The sequence below is a fragment of the Schistocerca cancellata genome, chromosome 7 (genome assembly GCF_023864275.1).
Source record: "Schistocerca cancellata isolate TAMUIC-IGC-003103 chromosome 7, iqSchCanc2.1, whole genome shotgun sequence".
In the NCBI taxonomy this organism is placed as follows: domain Eukaryota; kingdom Metazoa; phylum Arthropoda; class Insecta; order Orthoptera; family Acrididae; genus Schistocerca; species Schistocerca cancellata.
This window is the reverse complement of record NC_064632.1, coordinates 329,958,043-329,980,583: the sequence shown is the minus strand read 5'-3', so window position 1 is coordinate 329,980,583 and position 22,541 is coordinate 329,958,043. Positions and strand designations below refer to the sequence as shown.

Here is a 22,541-nt window from a genome sequence, read left to right as displayed (position 1 = left end):
GTTGCTGCATGCCCCCTGTATGCAAGTCAATATGTGGGTCACAAGGCTTTGTTCTTCCCATGACCTCCATGGATTTTGTGGGTCCATTTCTGAATGTGTTTTGACTGATTGCCACTAACACACTTGTATTCTCTATACATGGTCCACTGCTCCTCAGCCACTACTGAAACCACTATTCAGGCTCCCTAAAAAATGTTTTCTGTGTAAGGTCTCCCATTTATTCTTGTTTCTGACAATGTACCTCAGTTCCTGTCCCAGGCACTTCATGATTTCTGTATGCAGTCAGGTATTCAGCATATTTGCTCCTCTCCCTTTCACCCCCACTGTAACAGGAAGACTGAGTACATTGTTCACACCTTTAACACCCAGATGAAAAAAATGTCTGCAGGACTTTCCCACCGAGGAGACATTACAGTTTTTTCTGATGGCCTACAGGATAACTCCTCATGGTTCCTGCAGCCCTGCCCAGCTTCTCCATTGATGCCAATATGAATGCTGCTCCACCACCTCCCAGGATCTCACCCACCATTGTGTTACACTGTACTGAGTATCCCACTGTAGATGGCAGTCTGGGTGTGTGGTTTTGGTTGGCACCCCTGCTGATGACTGTTAGTCGTCATACATCAGAATGGCCACCATGTCCACACTCTCAAGACTGGTGACTGGGAGGTTTGGCAACATCAAAATCAACTCCAAGTCTAGGTGAGCACTTACTGCCCCATCCCAGCTATCCCACTGCCTCTACTGGTGCCGCAGTCGCTGAGTGTTGCCTATCTGCCTGGGAGTTGCTCTTATCCCTTGCCTCTGGGGCCTCCATGGACATGAATGCTGTCTCCACACCTGAACCACCCACACATTGCCTGGGGAATCAGTGATGCTCTGTCCCCATGGAGGAAGGTGCATAGTGGTGCACACCTGTGATCTGGGCATGCAGCTGAATGGTGCACTTAGGAAGTCAGAAGATTCTACCACCAGCATAGGCTGACACTCTTGGATGTGTGCATAGTCTCTCCACAGTGCACTTTACCTATCAGCTGATGGCTTTAGAATCAGGCTCAGCCAGCCTTGCTCTCGGTTGTATGTTGACACTGCTTATGTTTATCAGACTAGTAGTGTGGCCACTCCATGTCAGGTGTTTTCTTGTACAAGTGTTCTAGACAGAACAAAGTGTAGTGTCTGTTATTATCTGTATGTTCTTGTAGTCAGAACAGTGTGGAAGTTTCACCTCATCTAGTGAATGGTCACTGCACAATCATAAGGCTAGATTTCTTACATGAACATTGCGCTAAAATTGGCCTTGGCCAGCATATTATGGAATGTAATGGGATGTAGCTCCAAACGTAAAATACTGCTGTCAAGGTATCCTGCCACAAAGTTCATCCTTGCCATGAGGGGGACCAATTAGACTGTGTGCAAGGCCACTAAGCATTAATTCTCATGCTAAAGTATCACAAGGTACAAGAAAAGTACAATAGATGAGTGTAAGAGCCAATTTGCTGGTAAACATAGTGTATGTGGTTCAACCACTGGAGCATAATAAGGAGTTATGTAAGGCATGGTGTTTCTTACACAGGAATATGGTAATCATACAAGATTTGGACAATGGGCAAGTGTCCATCAGAACAGATAATTCTGAGACTGAAAACATCTGAAGGGTTAGTGATCACCAAATTGGAATGCTAGAGTATGATGATCTGGACATTATTAGCTGCATTATGAGAAAAGGTAAAACCCTTGAAAGGAACATAAAAGTTAACAATGGAATAGTAGTTAATAGATTTTGGAGCTCTGTTTAATCCCCATGGAGCTGTCCCAGTAACCCCAATGACACAGTATAGCATCCAAACTGGGAATGAACTGCCAGTGTATTGTAAACCATACAGAATACCATGTCACCTGCAAACAGTGATGGAAGAGTTCGTTAACCAACAGTTAATGGACAGTATCATTCAGGAAAGTGCCAGTTCGTATGGAGCACCATTAGTGATCACTTCCAAAAGGAGTGTGGATGGCACAATAACACTTCAGTTTTGTTGTAATTACAGATATCTTAACAGCTGTATGATTGTAGATGCTTCTCCGATCCTAAATATAATGGATACTTTGGATAATTTATGGCAGTGCCAGTATTCTTCCATCATGGATCTGTAGAGTGGCTATCATCATATAGAAGTAGAGCCAGAGGATCTCCCAAAATGGATTTATGATTCCTTCGAGGCACCACCAATACTGATGCATGGCGTCTCAATTACAGAGTGCACCAGCCACATTTCAGCAATTGTTAGATGTAGTTTTGTGAGGTTTAAAGGCAAGGTGATGTATTTTACATTTAGATGACATGATTAGCTTTGTGAATAGCATGGAACAACTTGTGCTGCAACTAATGGAAGTGTTTTGCCTTTGAGAAGGATATGGAAGAACATATAATATGACTGAGGTAGATGTTTAAGCAATTGTGTGCACCACACCTCAGACTCAGCACAGACAAATACCACTTCACACTACAGAGAGTATATTTAGGATGTATAATTAGCCAGGAGAGAGTCTGATTGGACTCTAAAATGTTAAAAGCCATACACATTTTCTGGACACCATGTACAGAGGAGTTACAGTCTTTCTTCCACCAAGCAAATTACTGCAGAAAATTTGTTCTTAAATTTTCAGAGAGAGCACAAACTCTCAATCACCTATTGAAAAAAGAAGTGAAGTTTCATAGATCACTGAAGTGTAAAGGTGTCTTTAGTAAATTGAAAGAATTGTTGATTAATGGTCTGGTGTTGATTCTTCGAAATTATGATAAGGAATTTATATTGTCATCTGACACAAGTAATCATGCATTTAGCTGTGTGTTAAGAAGTGGATGGAGTGGAGCATCCAGTTGTGTATGTCTCACAGCTGTTGAATAAAAGTGAAAGAAATTACTCTACAACACAGAAGGAAATGTGAGCATAATATATATGGCATAATGTACTTGTGATAGTATTTATATGGTAGGAAATTTAAAGTAATAAAAACCGTGTATTACTGAAATGGCTGTTATGTTTGAAAGACCCATCAAATAGGTTAACACTTTAAGCCTCAGTCAAAAAGTTTATGTGTCATGAAGAATGGGTCACATTGTGTGCAGTAGCAGCTAGCACTAGCAGCTGACAAAGACTGTAAGCTATTCTTAACCCAGCCACAATTTTCTGTATGCAACAGAGTGTTATGTAAGCAAACAGAATTCAGACCTCAGATGTGATTCCAGCTGTACTGTGGAAAGAAGTATTAAGACAGGCACATGTTCATGTGTTAGTGCACTGTTTTGGTCAAAGAACCGTGGGACAACATGTAGCCATCAGTACTGGTGGTGACACATAAGTAGGAACAGTATGTGAAGAACTGTGTACCTTGCACACAGTGAGCTGAATTGAGTCAACACCATATTCTGCTACAAAGATCACCATAGGCTAGTAAACTATTTGATGTCAGCCAGTAGTAGGCCTCCAGCTGTAGAGTAACAGTTCAGAGACATCAGGACTAGGTGCATCTCAAAGACCCATGGCTAGTGGAGGCAGTGTCTAGTTGTAGTTGAGGACTGATGACCCACCAATGGAGTACTTTCAGTGTAGGCTGTGATCTATGACAAGTACTGTACAGCTTTTACGGGCAGTATTTCTAACCAGTCAGCCTGATTCAGTTGTGGGGGTATGTCACTTCTGGTGATGAAGACCACAGTAGCAGTGCAGTGCCTAGCCACAGAATGGTGTAACCCAGATCATTACTGAGGTGGCATGGCCCTTGGCTCATGGCAAGTTGACAATGTTGTGGCCCTGGTAGTAGGTGAAATTGTCCAATGTGCTAACTGTGCTTGCTTCAGAGCCACAGCATAGGCTTTTGTCATGTCAACTCAAAACCTTTCCATCTTCTGGCAGGGAAGTGCAGTAGGCAGCCTTCTGCCTTGCCTGATCACAGGTTGTGGGTGCTAATGTGGGAAGACAGTGGCATGACATTGTATATTGCTCTCTTGAGTTATCTTCTGGCACAGTGAACCTAAAGTGAATAATGTATTTTCTTCAGAAGAAGTGAACAAAAGAATATTACATAAAGGACATAACCACACTCCCCGCAGAGGGCTTTTTAAGGATTGTGGAGTCCTTATGCCTACTTCCTAAAACATTTGCACCTTAATGGATATTGTTGCTCATCATAAAAATCAGTTTCATCTCAACTGTGATTTATACAATCAAAGAAAGACACACAAATACTTTTCATGTCGACTTTTGCCCCCTTGTCTAGGGTTCAGAAAAGAATTTTGCAGTCTCTTGGGAAGATATTTAACAAGCCCCCATCTAACATTAAGCAATAAATTGAGGATCGCTGTCAATTAAAAAGAAAATTAAAAATCTTTATACAAATTATCTGCCAGCTGGTGTGGCCGAGTGGTTCTAGGTGGTTCAGTCTGGAACTGAGCGACCGCTACGGTCACAGGTTCGAATCTTGCCTCGGGCATGGATGTATGTGATGTCCTTAGGTTAGTTAGGTTTAAGTAGTTCTAAGTTCTAGGGGACAGATGACCTCAGATGTTAAGTCCCACAGTGCTCAGAGCCATTTGAACCATTTGAACAAATTATCTAACTATCTGAATTCAGGGATGGAATGTAGTACAGTAGACACCAGATACACTGTGACTAATATACCACAGATTTGGATATAACATGCTATGAATGATTTTTACACTCTTAGTATATTTTATAAACTTGAGAAAAACCTTATTACAGTCTGTATGTAGCCTTTCTGCAGTATAATTTACTGCTGCAATGTCCAAGCTCTGTAAACAATAACTAAAACAGCTGGACATAATTAAACTCAACGTTTGGTTCTTCTTATCAACATATAAGAATTGCTGCTGGACAGAAGCTTTGGACAAACATCTCATAAACATCGTAAAGCAGTCAACAAAGTGACTGCTCAACAGTGATTGGCAATAATCAAAATGAGCACAACCATCATGTGCATCATAAATTATCAAGTTCATTGTCCAGGTTTTTGGTGCTTTTTACAATGTCACAGAAACAGAAAGCATATTCTGTGTGTGATAAACTAAAAATTTTTGACTGTGTGAAGATTCGTGAAACTAAAGCAAGTGTATCATGTGAGTGTGGTGTACCTAAGAAATAATCATGGGATGTGTGAACGAAGAGAATAAACTTAAAAGTTTTGCAAATGGAGTTGAAAGTCTTGTGGAATTGTACCAAACAAGGAAAAGACAATGAACTAAACAGCTGCCTTTATAGGTGGCTTTTAATAAAGAGAACTGAAGATGTATCACTTTCTGGGCCAATTATTAAAGCCCAAGATGAAAACTTTCACTTTGATTTACATAGCAAGAAAGACTGTATAGCTTCCAACGGATGGCTTTCAAAATGGAAATATCACTATGGAATTTGCCAATTGATGATTGAAGGGGAAGCAAGGTCTTCCAACATTGAATCTGTTTCTACAAAAAATAATGGTAGCTGAAAATGTAACAGGTTGTTGAGTGTATAATTGTGATTAAATGTCACTTTCTTCCAACTAGAATTCTTGATACAAAAAAATCATAAGATGGGTTTGAAAATGAATAAAGACAGAATAACCCTCCTCTTTGCCACAAGTAAACTGGGCAGGTATAAGCTGATACCTCCTTGTATAGGTGGAAGTAAAAGCCTGAGATGTTTCCAGCACATAAATATGTCATCATTACAATTCACTTATAGGCTTTCAAAGCGTGCTTTTATGACATGTGACATTTTCACCAACTGCTTCAAAGAAGAGTTTCCTCTGTCAGTGAGACAGGACCTACAGCCACTTAAGCTGAGAGAAGAAGCTCTACCAACCCTTGATCACTGTCCAGCTCATCCACCTGCTGATGTGTTGCAATCAGAAGATGGAACCTTTGTTTTTGTCAAAAAACACCAACGGCATTAATTCATCTGCTGAATCAAGGCATCATACAAGCATTTAAGGCTCATTATTACCAGCAACTGCTCATTTCTAATATTCTTTAAATTTAAATACAATATGGTACAGTATGCATAAAATTGGATTACATGTTCCTCCCAACTCTCTACGCAAAGTTTATCAAAGCAGAACTCACTCTTAATATACTGTGCACATGCTACAATGTGGGAGTGAGGCAGGTCCAGCAACAACCATGTTATATTGGGATTCTCCTGTACATTTATATCAACAGTATTGACAGTGCCAAGAGCGCTCTCAGCAGTGAGTGTATATACATGTACGAGGGCTATCCACAAAGTACATTACGTTTTGGAATTAAAAATAAATAAAGTATTGGAAATTTTTTTTATTATATACAGATGAAAGCCACACTTAAATACTACTTTTATACATAGTTGCCATTTAAATTAAGGCACTTATCATAGTGATGGACGAGCTTGGAAATTCCTTCGTCGTAAAATTCGGCCACCTGCACCTTCAACCACGTGGTTACCTCTTTTGGGACAGAAAAGGTGTGATTTTTGTAGATTTCCTGGAAAGAAGCACTACAATAAACTATCAATACTAAACAAGCGCAGGGGAAAGTTGGGCTCAAAGATCTTGCTGATTCACGACAACGCCCGGGCCCACACGGCAAATGCCACTCGTGAAGTTCTCGAATTTTTTAAGTGGTTACCTCATCTTGGCTATGTAGCATTTTGATGATGATGCACAGCTTCAAGGAGAGGGAATCATGTGGTTGAAGGCGCAGGCAGCCGAATTTTACGACGAAGGAATTTCCAAGCTCGTCCATCGCTACGATAAGTGCCTTAATTTAAACAGCAACTATGTAGAAAAGTAGTATTTAAGTGTGGCTTTCATCTGTATATAATAAAAAAAATTCCAATACTTTATTTATTTTTAATTCCAAAACGTAATGTACTTTTGGATAGCCCTCGTACAATAGTCAGTCAGCTCCTTGCCATCCATGTGTTCACTGTGTTAAAAGATATGTACATTGTATTTAAACTTTCACTAATAAATGTTCTTCACGTGGTAGCAGAGTGTGGTTGTTAAGTAAAAAGACTGTTATTCAGAAAAGTGGGGATTGATTGTAAACCAAAAGGAATGCTCTTACTCACAAACGGTGCTTTGTAAAAATGGATGTGGCTGATATTAAGATACCAGCATTTGATAGAGAAGACTACAGGAACTGGAAATTTTGAATGGAAATGTGTCTGAAAATAAAGAAATTACATACAGTGGCTTCAAAAGTGAAAACTAGCATGAACAATGAGGATACACAGGAAGAAGTAAATGTGACCAGAATGAATTACATATGTCAAGCAATTTTAAAGAGGCAACAGGAATTTGTGAGTGATAACAATATTTGAGATGAGGGAAAAGTTCAACACATTATAGTCCAAGGTATCAACACCACTGTAAATTGTGTGAAGAAACACATTGGACAAACTGGGGTTAAAAGACTATAGTGACATGGCAACACTTTTCAGTATTCTTGAGGAAAAAAAAGGGAAGAAGTTAAAATTAGCAAGTGTGAGAGTGGAGGAAAAGGAGAGAATAAACTACATGTTGAGAACCTTGCCAGAATCTTTGAGCTGTACTGAGGACTTGATCAATGTTTTGTAAGAAGAAGATTAGACAGTCAAATATGTTAAAAGTAAAATTCAGTTGATGTATTTAACAGACAAGCATGGAAGTGAAGGTGCAAACACCAATGCATTTCAGGCTGCATAAAATACCAGTATGAGGTATCAGGAGCAATTTGTGATGGAAGTGACAAACCAGGATATTTCAAGAGGAATTGTTGCCAGTAAGGTACAAGCAGAAATTCATGGACACAGACATCTTTAAGGAGGTACTCATGGCAGTTAACAACAAGGGCCAAGTGAGCAGTAGAGCAGGAGCAACAAAATCTGGTCTGTGATCGATGTACATAATAAGGTTCAAGAGATGGCCATCATTCAGGACACAGAGGATATCAGCAAAATGGAAACAGCTTCAGCAATTTGGTTATGAAGGTATAGGCCTAACCTACATTGGCGTGTAGTAAGTTTGAGTCAGGCAACAGTGTACAGATTAATGGGTTATTTTAGACTGTGGTTGCATAGATCATGTCAACGATAATGAAAAATATTTTTATGACTGCATATCTTTAAAAGACCCTGTGAATCTAAAAATTGCAGAGAGTAAAGCTTTACAAACTACAAAAATAGGACACACATGGTAAGTTATTTTATAAGTTTATAACTTTGTGAAGATGTGATTCCAATTGAAATGAAAAATGTAATAATGTATTTTACATCAAAGGCATGGATAGAAATTTGATTAGGTATGTTAAATTAATATAAAAGCATAAATTGTGGCTGTAATGCAATATCTTAAAAGAGAAAATGGCATCATAGATTATGACAAGTAAATTTTATAAGGGGCATTCAAAAAGAAATGAGCTGGAGTCTGGAATGTGCAAATCAGTGGCAGGAGAGTAATATTGTGTTGTGTGTAATGAGGTGTGCTTCCAATGAGAGCATGGAAGTTCACAGCCCGTCGCTAGAGGGCACACGTGCACATCACGTGACTATACAGAGCTAGCAGCAGCGTGCATCAATCACCCAAGGCTACCAGTCACATTGCAAACAGTGTCATAGAGGCATCAACAGAAGAGCAAAGAGGTGTTATTTGTTTTCTGACAGTAGAAGAAGTAGGAGGAACGGACATTCATCGACGAATGTCGTAAGTGTACGGTGATACTGTATGTCCCTTGCAAGAGTCTATGCACAGGAGGAGAATGCATTCCTGGCACAAGTTGTGGCTGGAGATGAGTCATGGTGTCATCACTTCAAACCAGAATCAAAATAAAGTGTCCAGTGGAAGTATCCAGGGTCACCACCACCAAAAAAAAGCCAAGGCCATCCACATGAGTGCAGGATATGTACTGATGTTCTTCTTTGACCAAGATGGCCCCCTCCTGATTCACTTCCTGCAGCACAGGAGAACAGTGAATGGCCAGCATTACTCAAAAACCTTGACCATCCTTTGCCAAGCAATCAAATCAAAAAGACCAGGCAATCTCACCCGTGGGGTCATTCTGCTCCACAACAATGCAAGGCCTCATATAGCCAACACAGTCATGACCCTCCTGAAGAAATTCAAATGGGAGGTTCTTGGCCACCCTCCATACAGCCTGGACCTCTCTTCCTGTGATTATGCCATTTTTGGTCCCCTTAAAAAGGCTCTCAGGTACAAATGATTCACCTCGGTCGACAACATCCAGCTATACGTGTGGAACTGGTTAACATCGCAGCCCTGGGAATTTTATGGGACAGCCTTGTGTCACAGTGGGACAAGTGTCTCAACATCCAGGATCAATACTTCTAACATACAGGTACTGGTTTCTGTAATCATGCATCTGGCTCGTTTCTTTTTGAACACCCCTTATAATAATGTGACTACACTGCAGTTACAGAGGAATTAGCAACAATTTTAGAATAAGTATTTATGAAATGTAAAGTGTACAATTTATCATTTTAAAAGAACTGAAGCAAAAGTAATGAAACATTAGAGACTATTCACAATGATGTGAATGGGCCTCACTCAACTTATGGTTTATGAGGGGAAAGATATTATGTTACTTTTATCGATAAGTGTAGCGAAGCTGGTAGAGTCTACACTATCAAATCTAAAAGGCAAGTTTATGATTGTTTTGTGAAATATTTATTGAAACTGAAAATTTAACTGGTAAAACTATTAAGAAATTGAGATGTGGCAATGGAAAGGAATATTTAAATTCAGATACTTATCACTTTATAAGATAGAAATGAATCATTTTAAATGCATGCCTTCACTATGTACATAAATTAAATGGTACAACTGAAATATGCATCAGGTCAGTTATTGATACATCAAGATGCCTGGTAGCTGAAGCAAAAGTAAATAGATTTTGGCCTTAACTAGTTTGTGCAGTTGCGTGCCTTACAACAGAAATTTAGCTAATACTATTCAAAGAATAACTCCTTATGATGTATTGTTTGAAAAGAAACTTAATGGCAAACATTTAAAGTATTATGGAAATTACAGAACAGAGCATTTTAACCAAAAATTTACTTGTTTAGCAGACTTTTGTCAAACCTACCTGCACCTCAACATCTCCACTACTGGTACATGGTGAGTAGTGATCTATCCTTTTCATAATACTGACATTTTTTTATCCTGAATTTTCCATTATTTGATTTTATCTAAAGGAATCTGATTCACAGTGTGAACACTTTAGTGTTCTGAGTGCAAAAGCATAGATAATGAATAAGTAAATGAGCACATGAAAGAAAAGGTTATCAGGGAGTTCAGGCAATTGGAAACAAGAACAAGAATGTGAGTTGAGAAGGTCAGCTAGAGGACATAGTGTCTGATACATTTGATCTTTATGTCAGGAGTAATTTTATTTATGCAAACCTATTTAGTTCTGATATTCCAGAAAATATTGAATGGGTGATGAATAGTAATGAGTCAAAAGTTTGGGAGCAAGCAATGGATAAGGAAATTGAATACTGAAGATCAAGATAGTCAGCATTAAGATACTTTAACCCATCCATCCTTATAATTCTAATACTATTTGTTGAATTTTATACATAATGTGTTATGTTTTGGCATTTTCAATAATACATATTTTCATATTTTACAACATTTTATGTGACTTGCTGACAAACCTGGCACTGCCTGTGTATTCATTTAGCCAATTTTCAATTAGAAACAAAAACTTTCTGAGTTTGTAGTGTACTAATACTAAAAAAAATTCATTTCCATATATCTTTGAAGACAGCTCTTTTTGAGAACAACTTTGAAATTATGAAATAGTCAAAAAAATATTTGTAATGTACAAACGTATAAGTACAGTTTCCAAATGAAGAAACATAGACTGTAGAATTTAAATTCCTAGTAATATTTATGTTATGGAATATTTGTGACATCATGTCTCTCGAACTACGTGTTTTACAATAATATGTGTGTGTTGGTACTTTCAGTGACATATGTTTATTGTGTCTGTAAAATATATTGTGAATGGAATTAGGAACGAAGAAATTACAAATTTAAATGCTATGCATAGTGGAGCAGTTTCCCATGCATCTTATTGTATATGACATGATATATTTTCTGAACTATGACAGGCAGTTGGTTCTTATCTCAGGAGGAATTGTTGCTTGATGGTAAGGGATATATGTACTATGTTGGTTGACATCAGTCCAGTGGTTTAGGAGGAGATGTCAGACATAAACACATTTGTGCATCAAATTTTATATGTATGTCTTTAGTCTTGCACCATAGTAAAAGAAAAACAATTTTGTTGGGAAAATGCCAAAAACTATAACATTAAAAAGTATTGCATGTTATCAAAAGACTTTTAAAGAATATGATAAAAGACATTTGTGTAAGAATTTGACTTACATCTCTTTGCACCAATTAGTCAAATACATATGTGTTACTATTGTTCACCAATGAATTTCATGAATGAAAATCTTGAGTTGCATTTGTAATCACACCTTTGTCCTTCCAGAAAAATAGGATTGATAACAGTAGTTTGTTACTGTTTGAATAAGATATGTGATTTATATTACAATCCAAGTAACTGACTATTATCCTTTACCAGGATCATCACTGGGCTACATAAAAGTTTGGTTGATGGAGAATTATGGCTTTCCACATGATGTGGATATATGCCTACCCAAACTCAGACTACAGTTTCCATTTCTCCTGAAGGATCGTATTGAGGGGCGTGCAAAACGCATACTGTATAATCAGCCAATGCCTCTCCTCCTGTCATCATACCGAGGACACCTGCGGGGCATCAACCATCTGGAATACCTTTCTGGATGTGAGCTTTTAATTAGGTATCACATTTTCTTAGTATGTTTAATAGTCATCACTAAACTGATGAAGTAAAAGAAATTTTTTTAATGAAATGCACCTGTAGAACAAAGAAGTTCGCTATTACATGAACAAGCAGCACTGAACAGATTATTATGAATTCAGTAGTTAGGTATTATGCTTTAAAGTTAAAATATTTTGAGGCAGCCATTCCAGGGCAATTATATTGGCAAATTAAAGACAATAGTGAGCAGTTGTTTCAGCTTTGTGAAATAACAACGGAGTTCATAAGTATATCTGAACAATTCACTTCATCACTCATATTCTCATCTTTCTACAAATACATCTACATCTATGCTCTGCAAACCACCATGAGCTGCATGGCAGAGGGTACATCTCATTGTACCAGTTGTTAGGGTTTCTTTCTGTTTCATTCACTGTCTTGATCCGAAGCTTTCAGTATTTTATGTGAAAAAAGTTCAAACTGCATTTCACATGATTAATGTTTTCAAAATCCATGCTGGTTGGCATTGATGTCATTCTGTTCAAGATACCTCTTTATGTTTGAGCTCAGAATATGTTCTAAAATTCTACAACAAACCAATTTCTTGGATACTGGATAGTAGTTTTGTAGATCACTTCTTCTACCCTTCTTATAGATGGCTGTGGTCCATGCTTTTACCCAAGAATTGGGCATGGTTTTTTATTAGAGAGATCTACAACAGATTCTAGTTAGAAGAGGCGTTAACTCAGGTGCAAAAATCTAGTAGAGATTCCACTGGGCCCTGGAACTTTGTTCAATTTTAACACTTTCAGCTGTTTCTCAATACCACTGATAACTTATACTTATTTCATTCATCTTTTCAGTGATACAATGATTAAACTGGGGCAGTTTTTCTGGGTTTTACTTTGTAAAGGAACATTCAAAAATGGAGTCGAGCATTTTAGCTTTTGCTTTGCTACTGTCAGTTTCAGTTCCTATCTCAGTTGCTAGTGACTGTACACTAATTCTGGTGCCACTAACAGGCTTTACATGCAACCAGAATTTGTTTGGGTTTTGTGAAATATGATTTGACAATATTCTGCAGTGGTAGTCATTGAAGGCTTCACACAATTGCTCTCTTGACAGCCAAATGTGTTTCATTCAGCATCTCTCTGTCTATAGCTGTATGCTTTGTTTTACATCTATTATGCAGTGATCTGTGTTTCTTTAGATGTTTCTTTACAGTACTGTACACCACTGATGGTCCCACCCATTATGAGATGTGTTACTGGGTACATGTCTGTCCAGTGCATGGTGAACTATTCTTTTAAACTTGAGTTATAGTTCCTCTACATGTCCCTGCCCTGTCTGAAAGATTCAAGTTCCTCACTGAAGTATGCGATTACTGATTTTTTTATCTAGTTTACTGAAGAAATATATCCTTCAGCTTTTCCTAATGGTCCTTCATGCTTTGGTAATCACTGTTGCCTCAACTGGGTTGTGGTCATTGACACCAGTTTCAGTGTTGACATCTGCAAAGAAGCCAGGTCTGCTTGTTACCATTAGATCTAATATATTTTCATCATGAGTTGGGTTCCTAACTATCTGTTTAGAGTAGTTTTCAGAGAAAGCATTTAGTAATGTTTCACAGGATGTCCTATCATGCCCACCACTTACAAACCTGTAATTTTCCCTACTAATAGTTGGATGATTAAAGTCTGCACAAAAGATTACAGTATGACTGGGGAACTTCCATGCAAGTGAACTGATGTTTTCTCTGAAGTTTTTGATCAGAACAGGATATGACGCTGGCTGGCTGCAGATGGATCCAATTACCATTTTATAACCCACCTTGATACTGAGTCTTGCCCAAACAGTCTCACGTGCAGCTTCAGCTCTATCTCAGTGGGTTTGAGTTTCTTGTCTACTGCAATAAATACATGACATCCATTTCCCATTTACCTATCTCTCTGATATAAAGTTAAATTTTCACAAAAAATCTCACTGCTACCAATTTCAGGTGATGAGCTGCTTTCCATACCTAGTATTATATCAGCTTCACTGCTTTTCAGTAGTACTTCAAACTCTGGCACTTTGTTGTGAATGTTTCAGCAGTTAACAATTGGGATTGTAATACTCTCACATGTAGGAGGGATTTCTTTTGATCTTATACTGTTGCCTCCATGTTTCCTACAACTTCCTTTATCTATACTGGATGGAAAGCTGCCTAATCTAAAAAAGCCATTTGTACACTCCCCACACAGTAGCAGCCTCTGACATGTAATGCACACATCACCCATTTAGGAAGCCTTGAGAGTTCTCAACCAGCTGACACAAGTCCAGGAACTCACAGCCTATCTTTCACAGAACTTTGGAAGATTCTGGCTCAGTCCTTCCACTTGACTCACAATCAGACATACATGATCAATTGTGGGAAAATGCTGCAAATTATGGGCTTCGTTAAACCTCCATGCACAAGGCTGGTCTTCTCAGCCTCCTCTGTCAAGTGCTGGAATGACCTAACTATGACCTTGGAACCCAGACAACAGGCAACATTTGTTCCAATGTGCAGTACAATCTGCAGTGGTTGCAAACTGTTTCTTCAATGACTGATGGAATAGCCTTTTCAACATGTTTAATGAGGCCACCCCAGGCATACACACTGAGTGCACCTGTTGTCTTTTCCTGTCTCTTGCTGCCATTTCCCTATGGGATATGATCATTTTCCATACATTTGAACTGCTGACGATTAATTGATGCCTAGCATTTTGTGTTTGCCTCCACATGACACCAGACAAAAGAGCCTCTCCTAAAACAGGTGAAGTGAGTCCCACTGGCTCAGTTTCAGTTTCAGTGAAAGACAGTACCTCAAACTTGTTGGTTAGGGGGATTTGTGTCAGGACTTGTGCATGGTGTGGCCTGTCACCTATCAAACCAGCACACATCAATTTTCAGTTGGTTGCACACTGTTCCTTCAATGACTGATGGAACAGCGTCTTCAACATTTTGAATGAGGCCCTCCAGGCATACACACTGAGTGCACCTGGTGCCTTTTCCTGTCTCTTGCTGCCATTTCCCTAAGGAGGATGCTTGACATGCTAATGATTAATCAACCCACAGCATTTTATCTTTGTTTCCACCTGTCACCAGCCAGAAAATCCTTCCCCAAAACCAGTGAAGTGAGCCCCCTGGCTCATTATCAGTTTCAGTGAAAGGCAGCTCCAAGAAACTTGTTGGTTAAGGGATTGGTACAAATCCCTGAGTCCTGCCTGGTCCTCATCCACTCTGTACAGGACACCTAGATTTAGCATTGATGCACCACTTGCAGGTGGATGAGTAATGAACAATCCTATACTTTCTGCAGAAGATACAGAATACACAGGAGAAGACAGTACCTGAGGTACCTCTGGTATCAGTATTACAGGTATGCAACTCTCAGAAGCTCTTCCAGCACACTGATTCACAGCAGCTGCCAATCATTTGATAGCAGTCAGGGTGATTCTGAGCTGCTTGTGAACATCAACCAACTCATCCCGTGAATGAGAGCAGCATCATTAGTGTGAGTAGTGATTTGTCATATCTCCTTTTTGAAGCCAGTTTCTATTATAATAACAATCTAAGAATTATATAGCCACTGACATTTTTCAAATATGGCACTACATTTGTCACTCATGACTTTGTCAGTATTACAATAAAACTGACACTTTAACTTGTTCTGTGCCAAAATTTATCCATGTCTGGTTACAAATATTATTTTCTTTGCTGAAACAGCTCAAAGTTTAATACTTCTGATATTTATATTGAATAATGTTTAAGCACTATCTTTTTCCTTGATACAACTTGAATTGAGCATATTAAGTTCAGCTGCATGTTTTGCCACCAGTTGTTCAACTTTATTATTGGCAACTCAGTAAGTAGTCTCTTTTACTCATAAATTATTTGCATTCTACCAGAACTTTCCCACTTAACTATGGCATTTAGATGTTAATATTTTCTTAAGTCAGTGGATATTTTCAAACCTTATTTCTTTAACATTTTAAGTATTATTCTGCTTAACAAGTGCACGTTTAGACACACTTTCTCATCTCATTTTTATGTTTCACTTGGTGTCTTGCCTGTTTTGTAATTTCATTAGTTTTGATTTTTATTTGTTTTGTGGCTGCAAAATGAATTTTCTTCCTTTGACTCAGTGCCATGGTGCCACCTCACACTACTAGTGTCCAGCAACTGCCACACAGCCAGGAAAGACCCACTGCCAGCAACTCTCCAGGCTACCTCCTACCGTGATAGCACCACGCAGGGTAGCCACACGGTCTGAGGTGCCTTGTCACGGTCCATGTGGCTTCTCCCATTGGAGATTCGAGTCCTTCCTCAGGCATGAATGTGTGTGTGTTGACCACAGTGTAAGTTAGTTTTAGTTAGGTTAAGTAGTGTGTAGGCTTAGGGGCCAAAGACCTCATCAGTTTGGTCCCATAAGACCTTACCACAAATTTCCAATTACCCTGTTTGCCAGTTTGGTCCCATAAGACCTTACCACAAATTTCCAATTACCCTATTTGCCAGCTTACTTTGTGGGTTTTATTTCCACCAATTGGAGAAGCTGAAGTGTCATCTGCTGGCTAGCAGACAGCTTCAGTTGTAACCTCCTCCTGAGCTGTGCTCCCATGTGTCATGACTTGTGCATGCTGTGTCCAGTCACAAGTCAAAACAGCACATGTCAAGTCATGTCTTTCTGTCATGTCTCAGTACATAAAAATCATTCTGTGGATCTTTGCAAACATTATTTGCAAAGAGGGTTTGCCACAAATGATTGACATTGACAACAGCCCACAGTTTACCTGTGCACTAATTCAATACTGCATCACAGGCAGAGGCATAAAACATTTCAGAGCCACATCCTTTCACTTGGAACATAATGGAAAACTGAAACTGGGCATGCCTCCAGGCTTAACCATAAATTTCATTCTGACTGTTATATCCACTTTTGATTATTTAATACACACGGGCTATATTTAATTCACAGGGGCTATACAGCATAATAACACAGGAACAACAAAGATGGTGCAGGACTATGGCTTTCACAACAACATGGGATATATTTGAAATGGATTAAATGTGCTAAAATGTAATCAGCCAATCAATGGGGATGAAATAAATAATAATGACATGAAAGTTAAGTTTACAGTGTAATGCAACTGACTGAGATTCACCAACTGAAGTATATGATATATCTCTTCAGTATACATCCTGATATACTGCAACATCATTGCCTGGACACATATTTTCCATTGTGTCATGATTTTCAATTTATATTAATAATAGCATAGATGAACTGGACCATCAGAATGAAATATCTTAACTGAATTTTATAATATGAGGAAACATATGATCATCATGTAAACCAATGTAATATACTATTCAGTAGGAATTAGAACAACATTATTTGGGATTTTAGTCAATTCTGTAGTAAGTAATTAGAGTGGTGATGTGTTTTTGATGAAATCTTAGCTCACATGTTTGTATATCAATTGTTAATGGGGGTTATTCTACAAAATTTATGTAAAAACACATTTTTATGAAATAATTTACTTACAATCTGTTATTCATTCCTGCTGAAGATGTTGTCACCTTTAGATTAATTTGAACGATCTTGTTCTCATTGAATATTATGACAATGGCAACTGCAAAAATATAAAAATAGTTACTCATCGTGACAATAGAAAACAATAGATTTCTACTCACCACATAATGGAGATGTTGAACTACCGAGCGGGGTGGCGCAGTGGTTAGACACTGGACTCACATTCGGGAGGACGACGGTTCAATCCCGCGTCTGGCCATCCTGATTTAGGTTTTCCGTGATTTCCCTAAATCACTCCAGGCAAATGCCGGGATGGTTCCTCTGAAAGGGCACGGCCAACTTCCTTCCCAATCCTTCCCTAATACGATGAGACCGATGACCACGCTGTCTGGTCTCCTTCCTCAAACCAACGAGATGTTGAACTGCAGACAAGTGCAACAAAAAAACTGGTAAACAAGTAATATTTGGGCTGAAAGTCCTCCTTGTAAAGTAGACAACACAAACACCTGTTCACACAAGCAAAATTCACACACAAATGAGCACTGGCTCAGGTCACAGAGATTGGACTGTGAGCAACTGCACATATCAGGAGAAGCAGCCTGGGTGGTGGAGGTAGGCATAGCAGGTTGGGGGGGGGGGGGGGGAGACAGCAAAGTGATACTTGTGGGAGGATTCAGCGGTATGGTAGGGAGAAGGTAGGGCAGCTAGGTGAAATCAGGAGATTTGACAGGGGGCAGGGAAGGGTAGGGGGAAGGGAGCAGAAAAGGAGAGAAATGAAAAGACTGTGGGGTTGTTGGTGGGATAGAAGGCTGTGTAGTGCTGGAGTGGGAGCAGGAAAGGGTACAGGTGGGTGAAGGACAGTGACAAACTGAGGGTGAGGCCAAGGGATTTACAGGAATGTGAGGTATATTGCAGAGAGAGTTCCCACTGGTGTAATTCAGAAAAGATAGTGTTGGCAGGAAGGATCCAGGTGGCACAGGTCATGAAGTAGTCATTCAAGTGAAGAACATTGTTTTGGGCAATGTGCTCAGCAACTGAGTGGTCCACATTTCTCTTGGTCACAGACTGTCTGTGGCAATTCATGCAGACAGCCAGCTTGTTGTTGTCATGTCCACAGAGAATGCAGCACATTATTTGCAGCTTATCTTATAGACAACATTACTGTATTCACAGGTAGCCCTGCTTTTAATGGGGTAGGTGATGCGGATAACTGGACTGGAGTAGGTAGTGATGGGAGAATGTAGGGGACAGGTCTTGCATCTAGGTCTGTAAGGCGAATATGAGTTTCGTGTCAAGGTGTTGTGAGCAGGATGAATTAGGTATAGCTGTCCCTTGGCCACAGTTTGGCAGTGGCCACTGATGTGAGCAGACAGTTTGTTAGCAGGAATGGACAAGGGTTTTGCATAGATTTGATGGTCAGTGGAATACTACTGTGGGAGGGGTGGGAAGTATAGTGGGGAGGATAATTCTCATGATAAGAGGTAGATAAAACTCTGGCAGAGGATGTGAGCCAGTTGCTCCAGTCCTGGGTGGTACTGAGTCAAGAGTGGAATGCTCCTTTGCAGCTGGATGGTGGACCTTTGGGAGATGGTGGGTGACTGTATAGATGAGGCATGTGAGAACTGTTTCTATACAAGCTTGGGAGGCTAATTTCAATCTGTGAAGACCTCAGTGAGACACTTGGTATATTTGGAGAGAGACTGCTTGGCACTACAGATGCAATGGACATGGGTGGCTGGGAAATGTGGAAGAGAATTCTTGGTATGGAATTGGTGGCAGCTGTTGAAGTGGAAGTACTGGTAAGTTGATAGGTTTTACATGGATAGAGGTACTGATGTAGCCAACATTGAGGTGGGAGTCAACATCAAGAAAGGTGGCTTATTGTGCTGAGGAGTCTTTAAATATATCTGCTTGTGTCTGTATATGTGTGGATGGATATGCGTATGTGTGCGAGTGTATACCCGTCCCTTTTTCCCCCTAAGGTAAGTCTTTCCGCTCCCGGGACTGGAATGAGTCCTTACCCTCTCCCTTAAAACCCACATCCTTTCGTCTTTCCCTCTCCTTCCCTCTTTCCTGATGAGGCAACAGTTTGTTGCGAAAGCTTGAATTTTGTGTGTATGTTTTGTGTTCGTTTGTGTGTCTGTCAACCTGCCAGCACTTTCATTTGGTAAGTCACATCATCTTTGTTCATATATATATATATATATATATATATATATATATATATATATATATATATATATATATATATATATATATATATAAACAAAGATGATTTGACTTACCAAACGAAAGCGCTGGCACGTCGATAGACACACAAACATACACACAAAATTCTTGCTTTCGCAACCAGCGGTTGCCTCGTCAGGAAAGAGGGAAGGAGTGGGAAAGACGAAAGGATTTGGATTTTAAGGGAGAGGGTATTTTGTGTTGTTGAAAATAGTGATGATTTATGTTGACCATAGCACCTGAGCCCTCAGAGTGGTGTACACTGTTTTGTATACCATGTGACTTCTTATCACAGGGCCCCAAGTTAAAGTGGAAATTTTTCCAAAGTTTTCATTTTTCCTAAACCACATTCATTCTCCAACTAATCTGCAAATCTTTCATGTTATCATCTGCTATCATGACGACTGTCTTCATTAGGTAGTATGTGCACATATGCTGGATATTTTCAAGTATAGTCTCACTGCATATTAATTAAAAGTTTATGTTCAAAAACGTTTAAATGTGTGTGAATTCATAAGGGATCAAACTGCTGAGGTTATCGGTCCCTCGACTTACACACTACTTAAACTAACTTAAAGTAACTTTTGCTAAGAGCAGCACACAACCTATGCCCAAGGGAGGATACGAATTTTCAGCAGAAGGGGCAGTGCAGTCCATGAAATGGTGCCTCAAACCACGCAACCACTGTGAAAAATTTATGTACTGATTAGTCTAATAGGTGGAAAATTTTCATTTTTTGAAATGAAATTAGTATCCTATTGGTTCACAGTGAGAATGCTTGGAACAAGGTCCCATTTATGATACTTTAGACTGCTATGATGGAAAAATTTATAAAGACTTGAGGAATCTAATTGATAATGTTTGCTTTGGTGAAGTTCAAAGCAAGAAAATAACTGATTGCTCAGTAACAAATGCTTTCTCTTATCATGATGCACTGTCAGTTGGAATACACAAGATAGTGTCTTACACTATGGATACTCTTTAGTGTAAATTATTTAGAGTAATTAGTGACCCAGGGCAGATGATTTTAAGAATAATTTACAAGAGATGGCCTGGTATGAACTTTCTAATGAAAAATGCTGAAATAAATTTTAATTTGTTCTGTGGTAAATTCTGATAGTTATTTGAAAACATCTTTCTGAAAGGACTTTAAATAGCCATACAAAAAACCATTCATCAGAAGAAAGCTTAAAAAATCTTCTGAAAGGAAAAGGCAAATGTATCTGTTGGCAAGAAACAGTAGAGATCTTGCAGTATTTGTACACAACAAAAACCACTCAAAATTCTATTAAAAGTATTTAAAAATCAAGGTACATACACATAATGTCAGAAACTAGTGATTCTGACACCAATTTTAAGGCTATATTGAGTGTAGTGAGACAAGAGACAGGACAGCCACCCACAGTAGAGGAAAACACCACTACTGAACTGAATTGAAGGACTATAAATGATGAATTATGGATAGTAAATTTACTTAACAAGCATGTCTTAAATATAGTGGAAAGTATGTGAAGGGAAAAATCACAGCAGTACGTTACAAGAGCAATTCTCATAAAATTCAACCATATGAATGTATCACCAATCTCTCTTTCTGAAATTAAGACTGTTATATGTTCCCTCAAAAATAAAACTCACCAGATTTTGATGGTATTTCTAGTAGAGTAGTAAATATTTGTTCCCATACAATAATTCTTGGGTTATCTAAAACATGTAATACATCACTAACTCAAGACATTTTTCCAGGAAGACTGAAATATGTCACATTGTCAAATCTCTCTTTAAGAAAGGTGATAGTAGAGACGTCAATAACTACTGACCTGTTTCTCTCCTGACATCATTCTCCAAAATTTTTAAGAAGCTGATATACTCCAGAATAGTATCTCAACTGGCCCACAATAATATCTTCAGCAAACCACAACTAGGATTCCAGAAGTGTTGGTTTACTGAGAATACCATTTACATGCTTACTTACTGAATTTTACAAGAATTAAATCATAAAATGCACTGGTTGGTATTTTCTGCATCATATCTAAGACATTTGACTGTGAGAATCACAGTATTCTGCTACATAAATGGAAATTTTAAGGGATTGTGGTATAACCAACCAATGGGTTATGTCATATATAACCAAAAGAATGCAGTAAATTGTTGTTAGTAATTTAACTCATGTAGTCTGGGGATGTTGTTGTGACTGACGGGAAATCATGGATGGTGTTCCAGTATTAGTCCTCATATACAAAAACAGTCTTCTGTCTAATATACAACAAACAGAATTAGTTATTTTTGCAAATGGCATTAGTATTGTAATCACTCCAAGCATACATACAGAAATAGAAGAAATGGTAAACAAAAGTCTCATTGACTGGTTTTCTTTGAAGGGTCCCACCCTCAACTTAAAAATACACAACATATTCAGTTCTGCATGTATAGGGGTACTAATGACAAACATATGACGACGATGTAGTAAATAGGGTGGAAACTTCAAAATTTTTTCATATTGATGAGAATTTAAACTGGAAAAAGCACAACCTGGGATTCCTGGAACAACTTAGTTCATCTACATTTGCACTTAGGATCACTGCAAATCTTGGGGAGAGACAAGCCAGTAGGTTGACATATTTTCATTCAATAATGTAATATGGAATAATGTTCTGGGGTAATTCGTCTTTCAGAAAGAAAGTCCTTGTTGCTCAAAAACATGCTGTAAGAATATGTGGTATTTATTCATGATTGTCTTATAGACATCTGTTTAAAGAGTTGGATATTATGATTACATCTTCAAAGTATTTTATTCCTTCACAATGCTTGTTGTAAAAATTCATTGCAGTTCAAAGGGAACAATGATGTACATAATTACAGTACCAGAAGGAAAACTGACATTCATTACTACACATTAATACTGACCAG

At 38.6% G+C, this 22,541-nt stretch overlaps 1 protein-coding gene across 1 annotated transcript in view; it reads left to right on the top strand.

Moving 5' to 3' along the window:
* LOC126092753 (WD repeat-containing protein on Y chromosome-like) overlaps positions 1-22,541 on the top strand; it is a 411,016-nt gene that overhangs the window by 295,982 nt on the left and 92,493 nt on the right. The window contains exon 12 of the mRNA XM_049908479.1: positions 11,624-11,864. Within this exon, the coding sequence (XP_049764436.1) occupies positions 11,624-11,864 (241 nt within the window). The remainder of the gene's footprint in view (positions 1-11,623; positions 11,865-22,541) is intronic.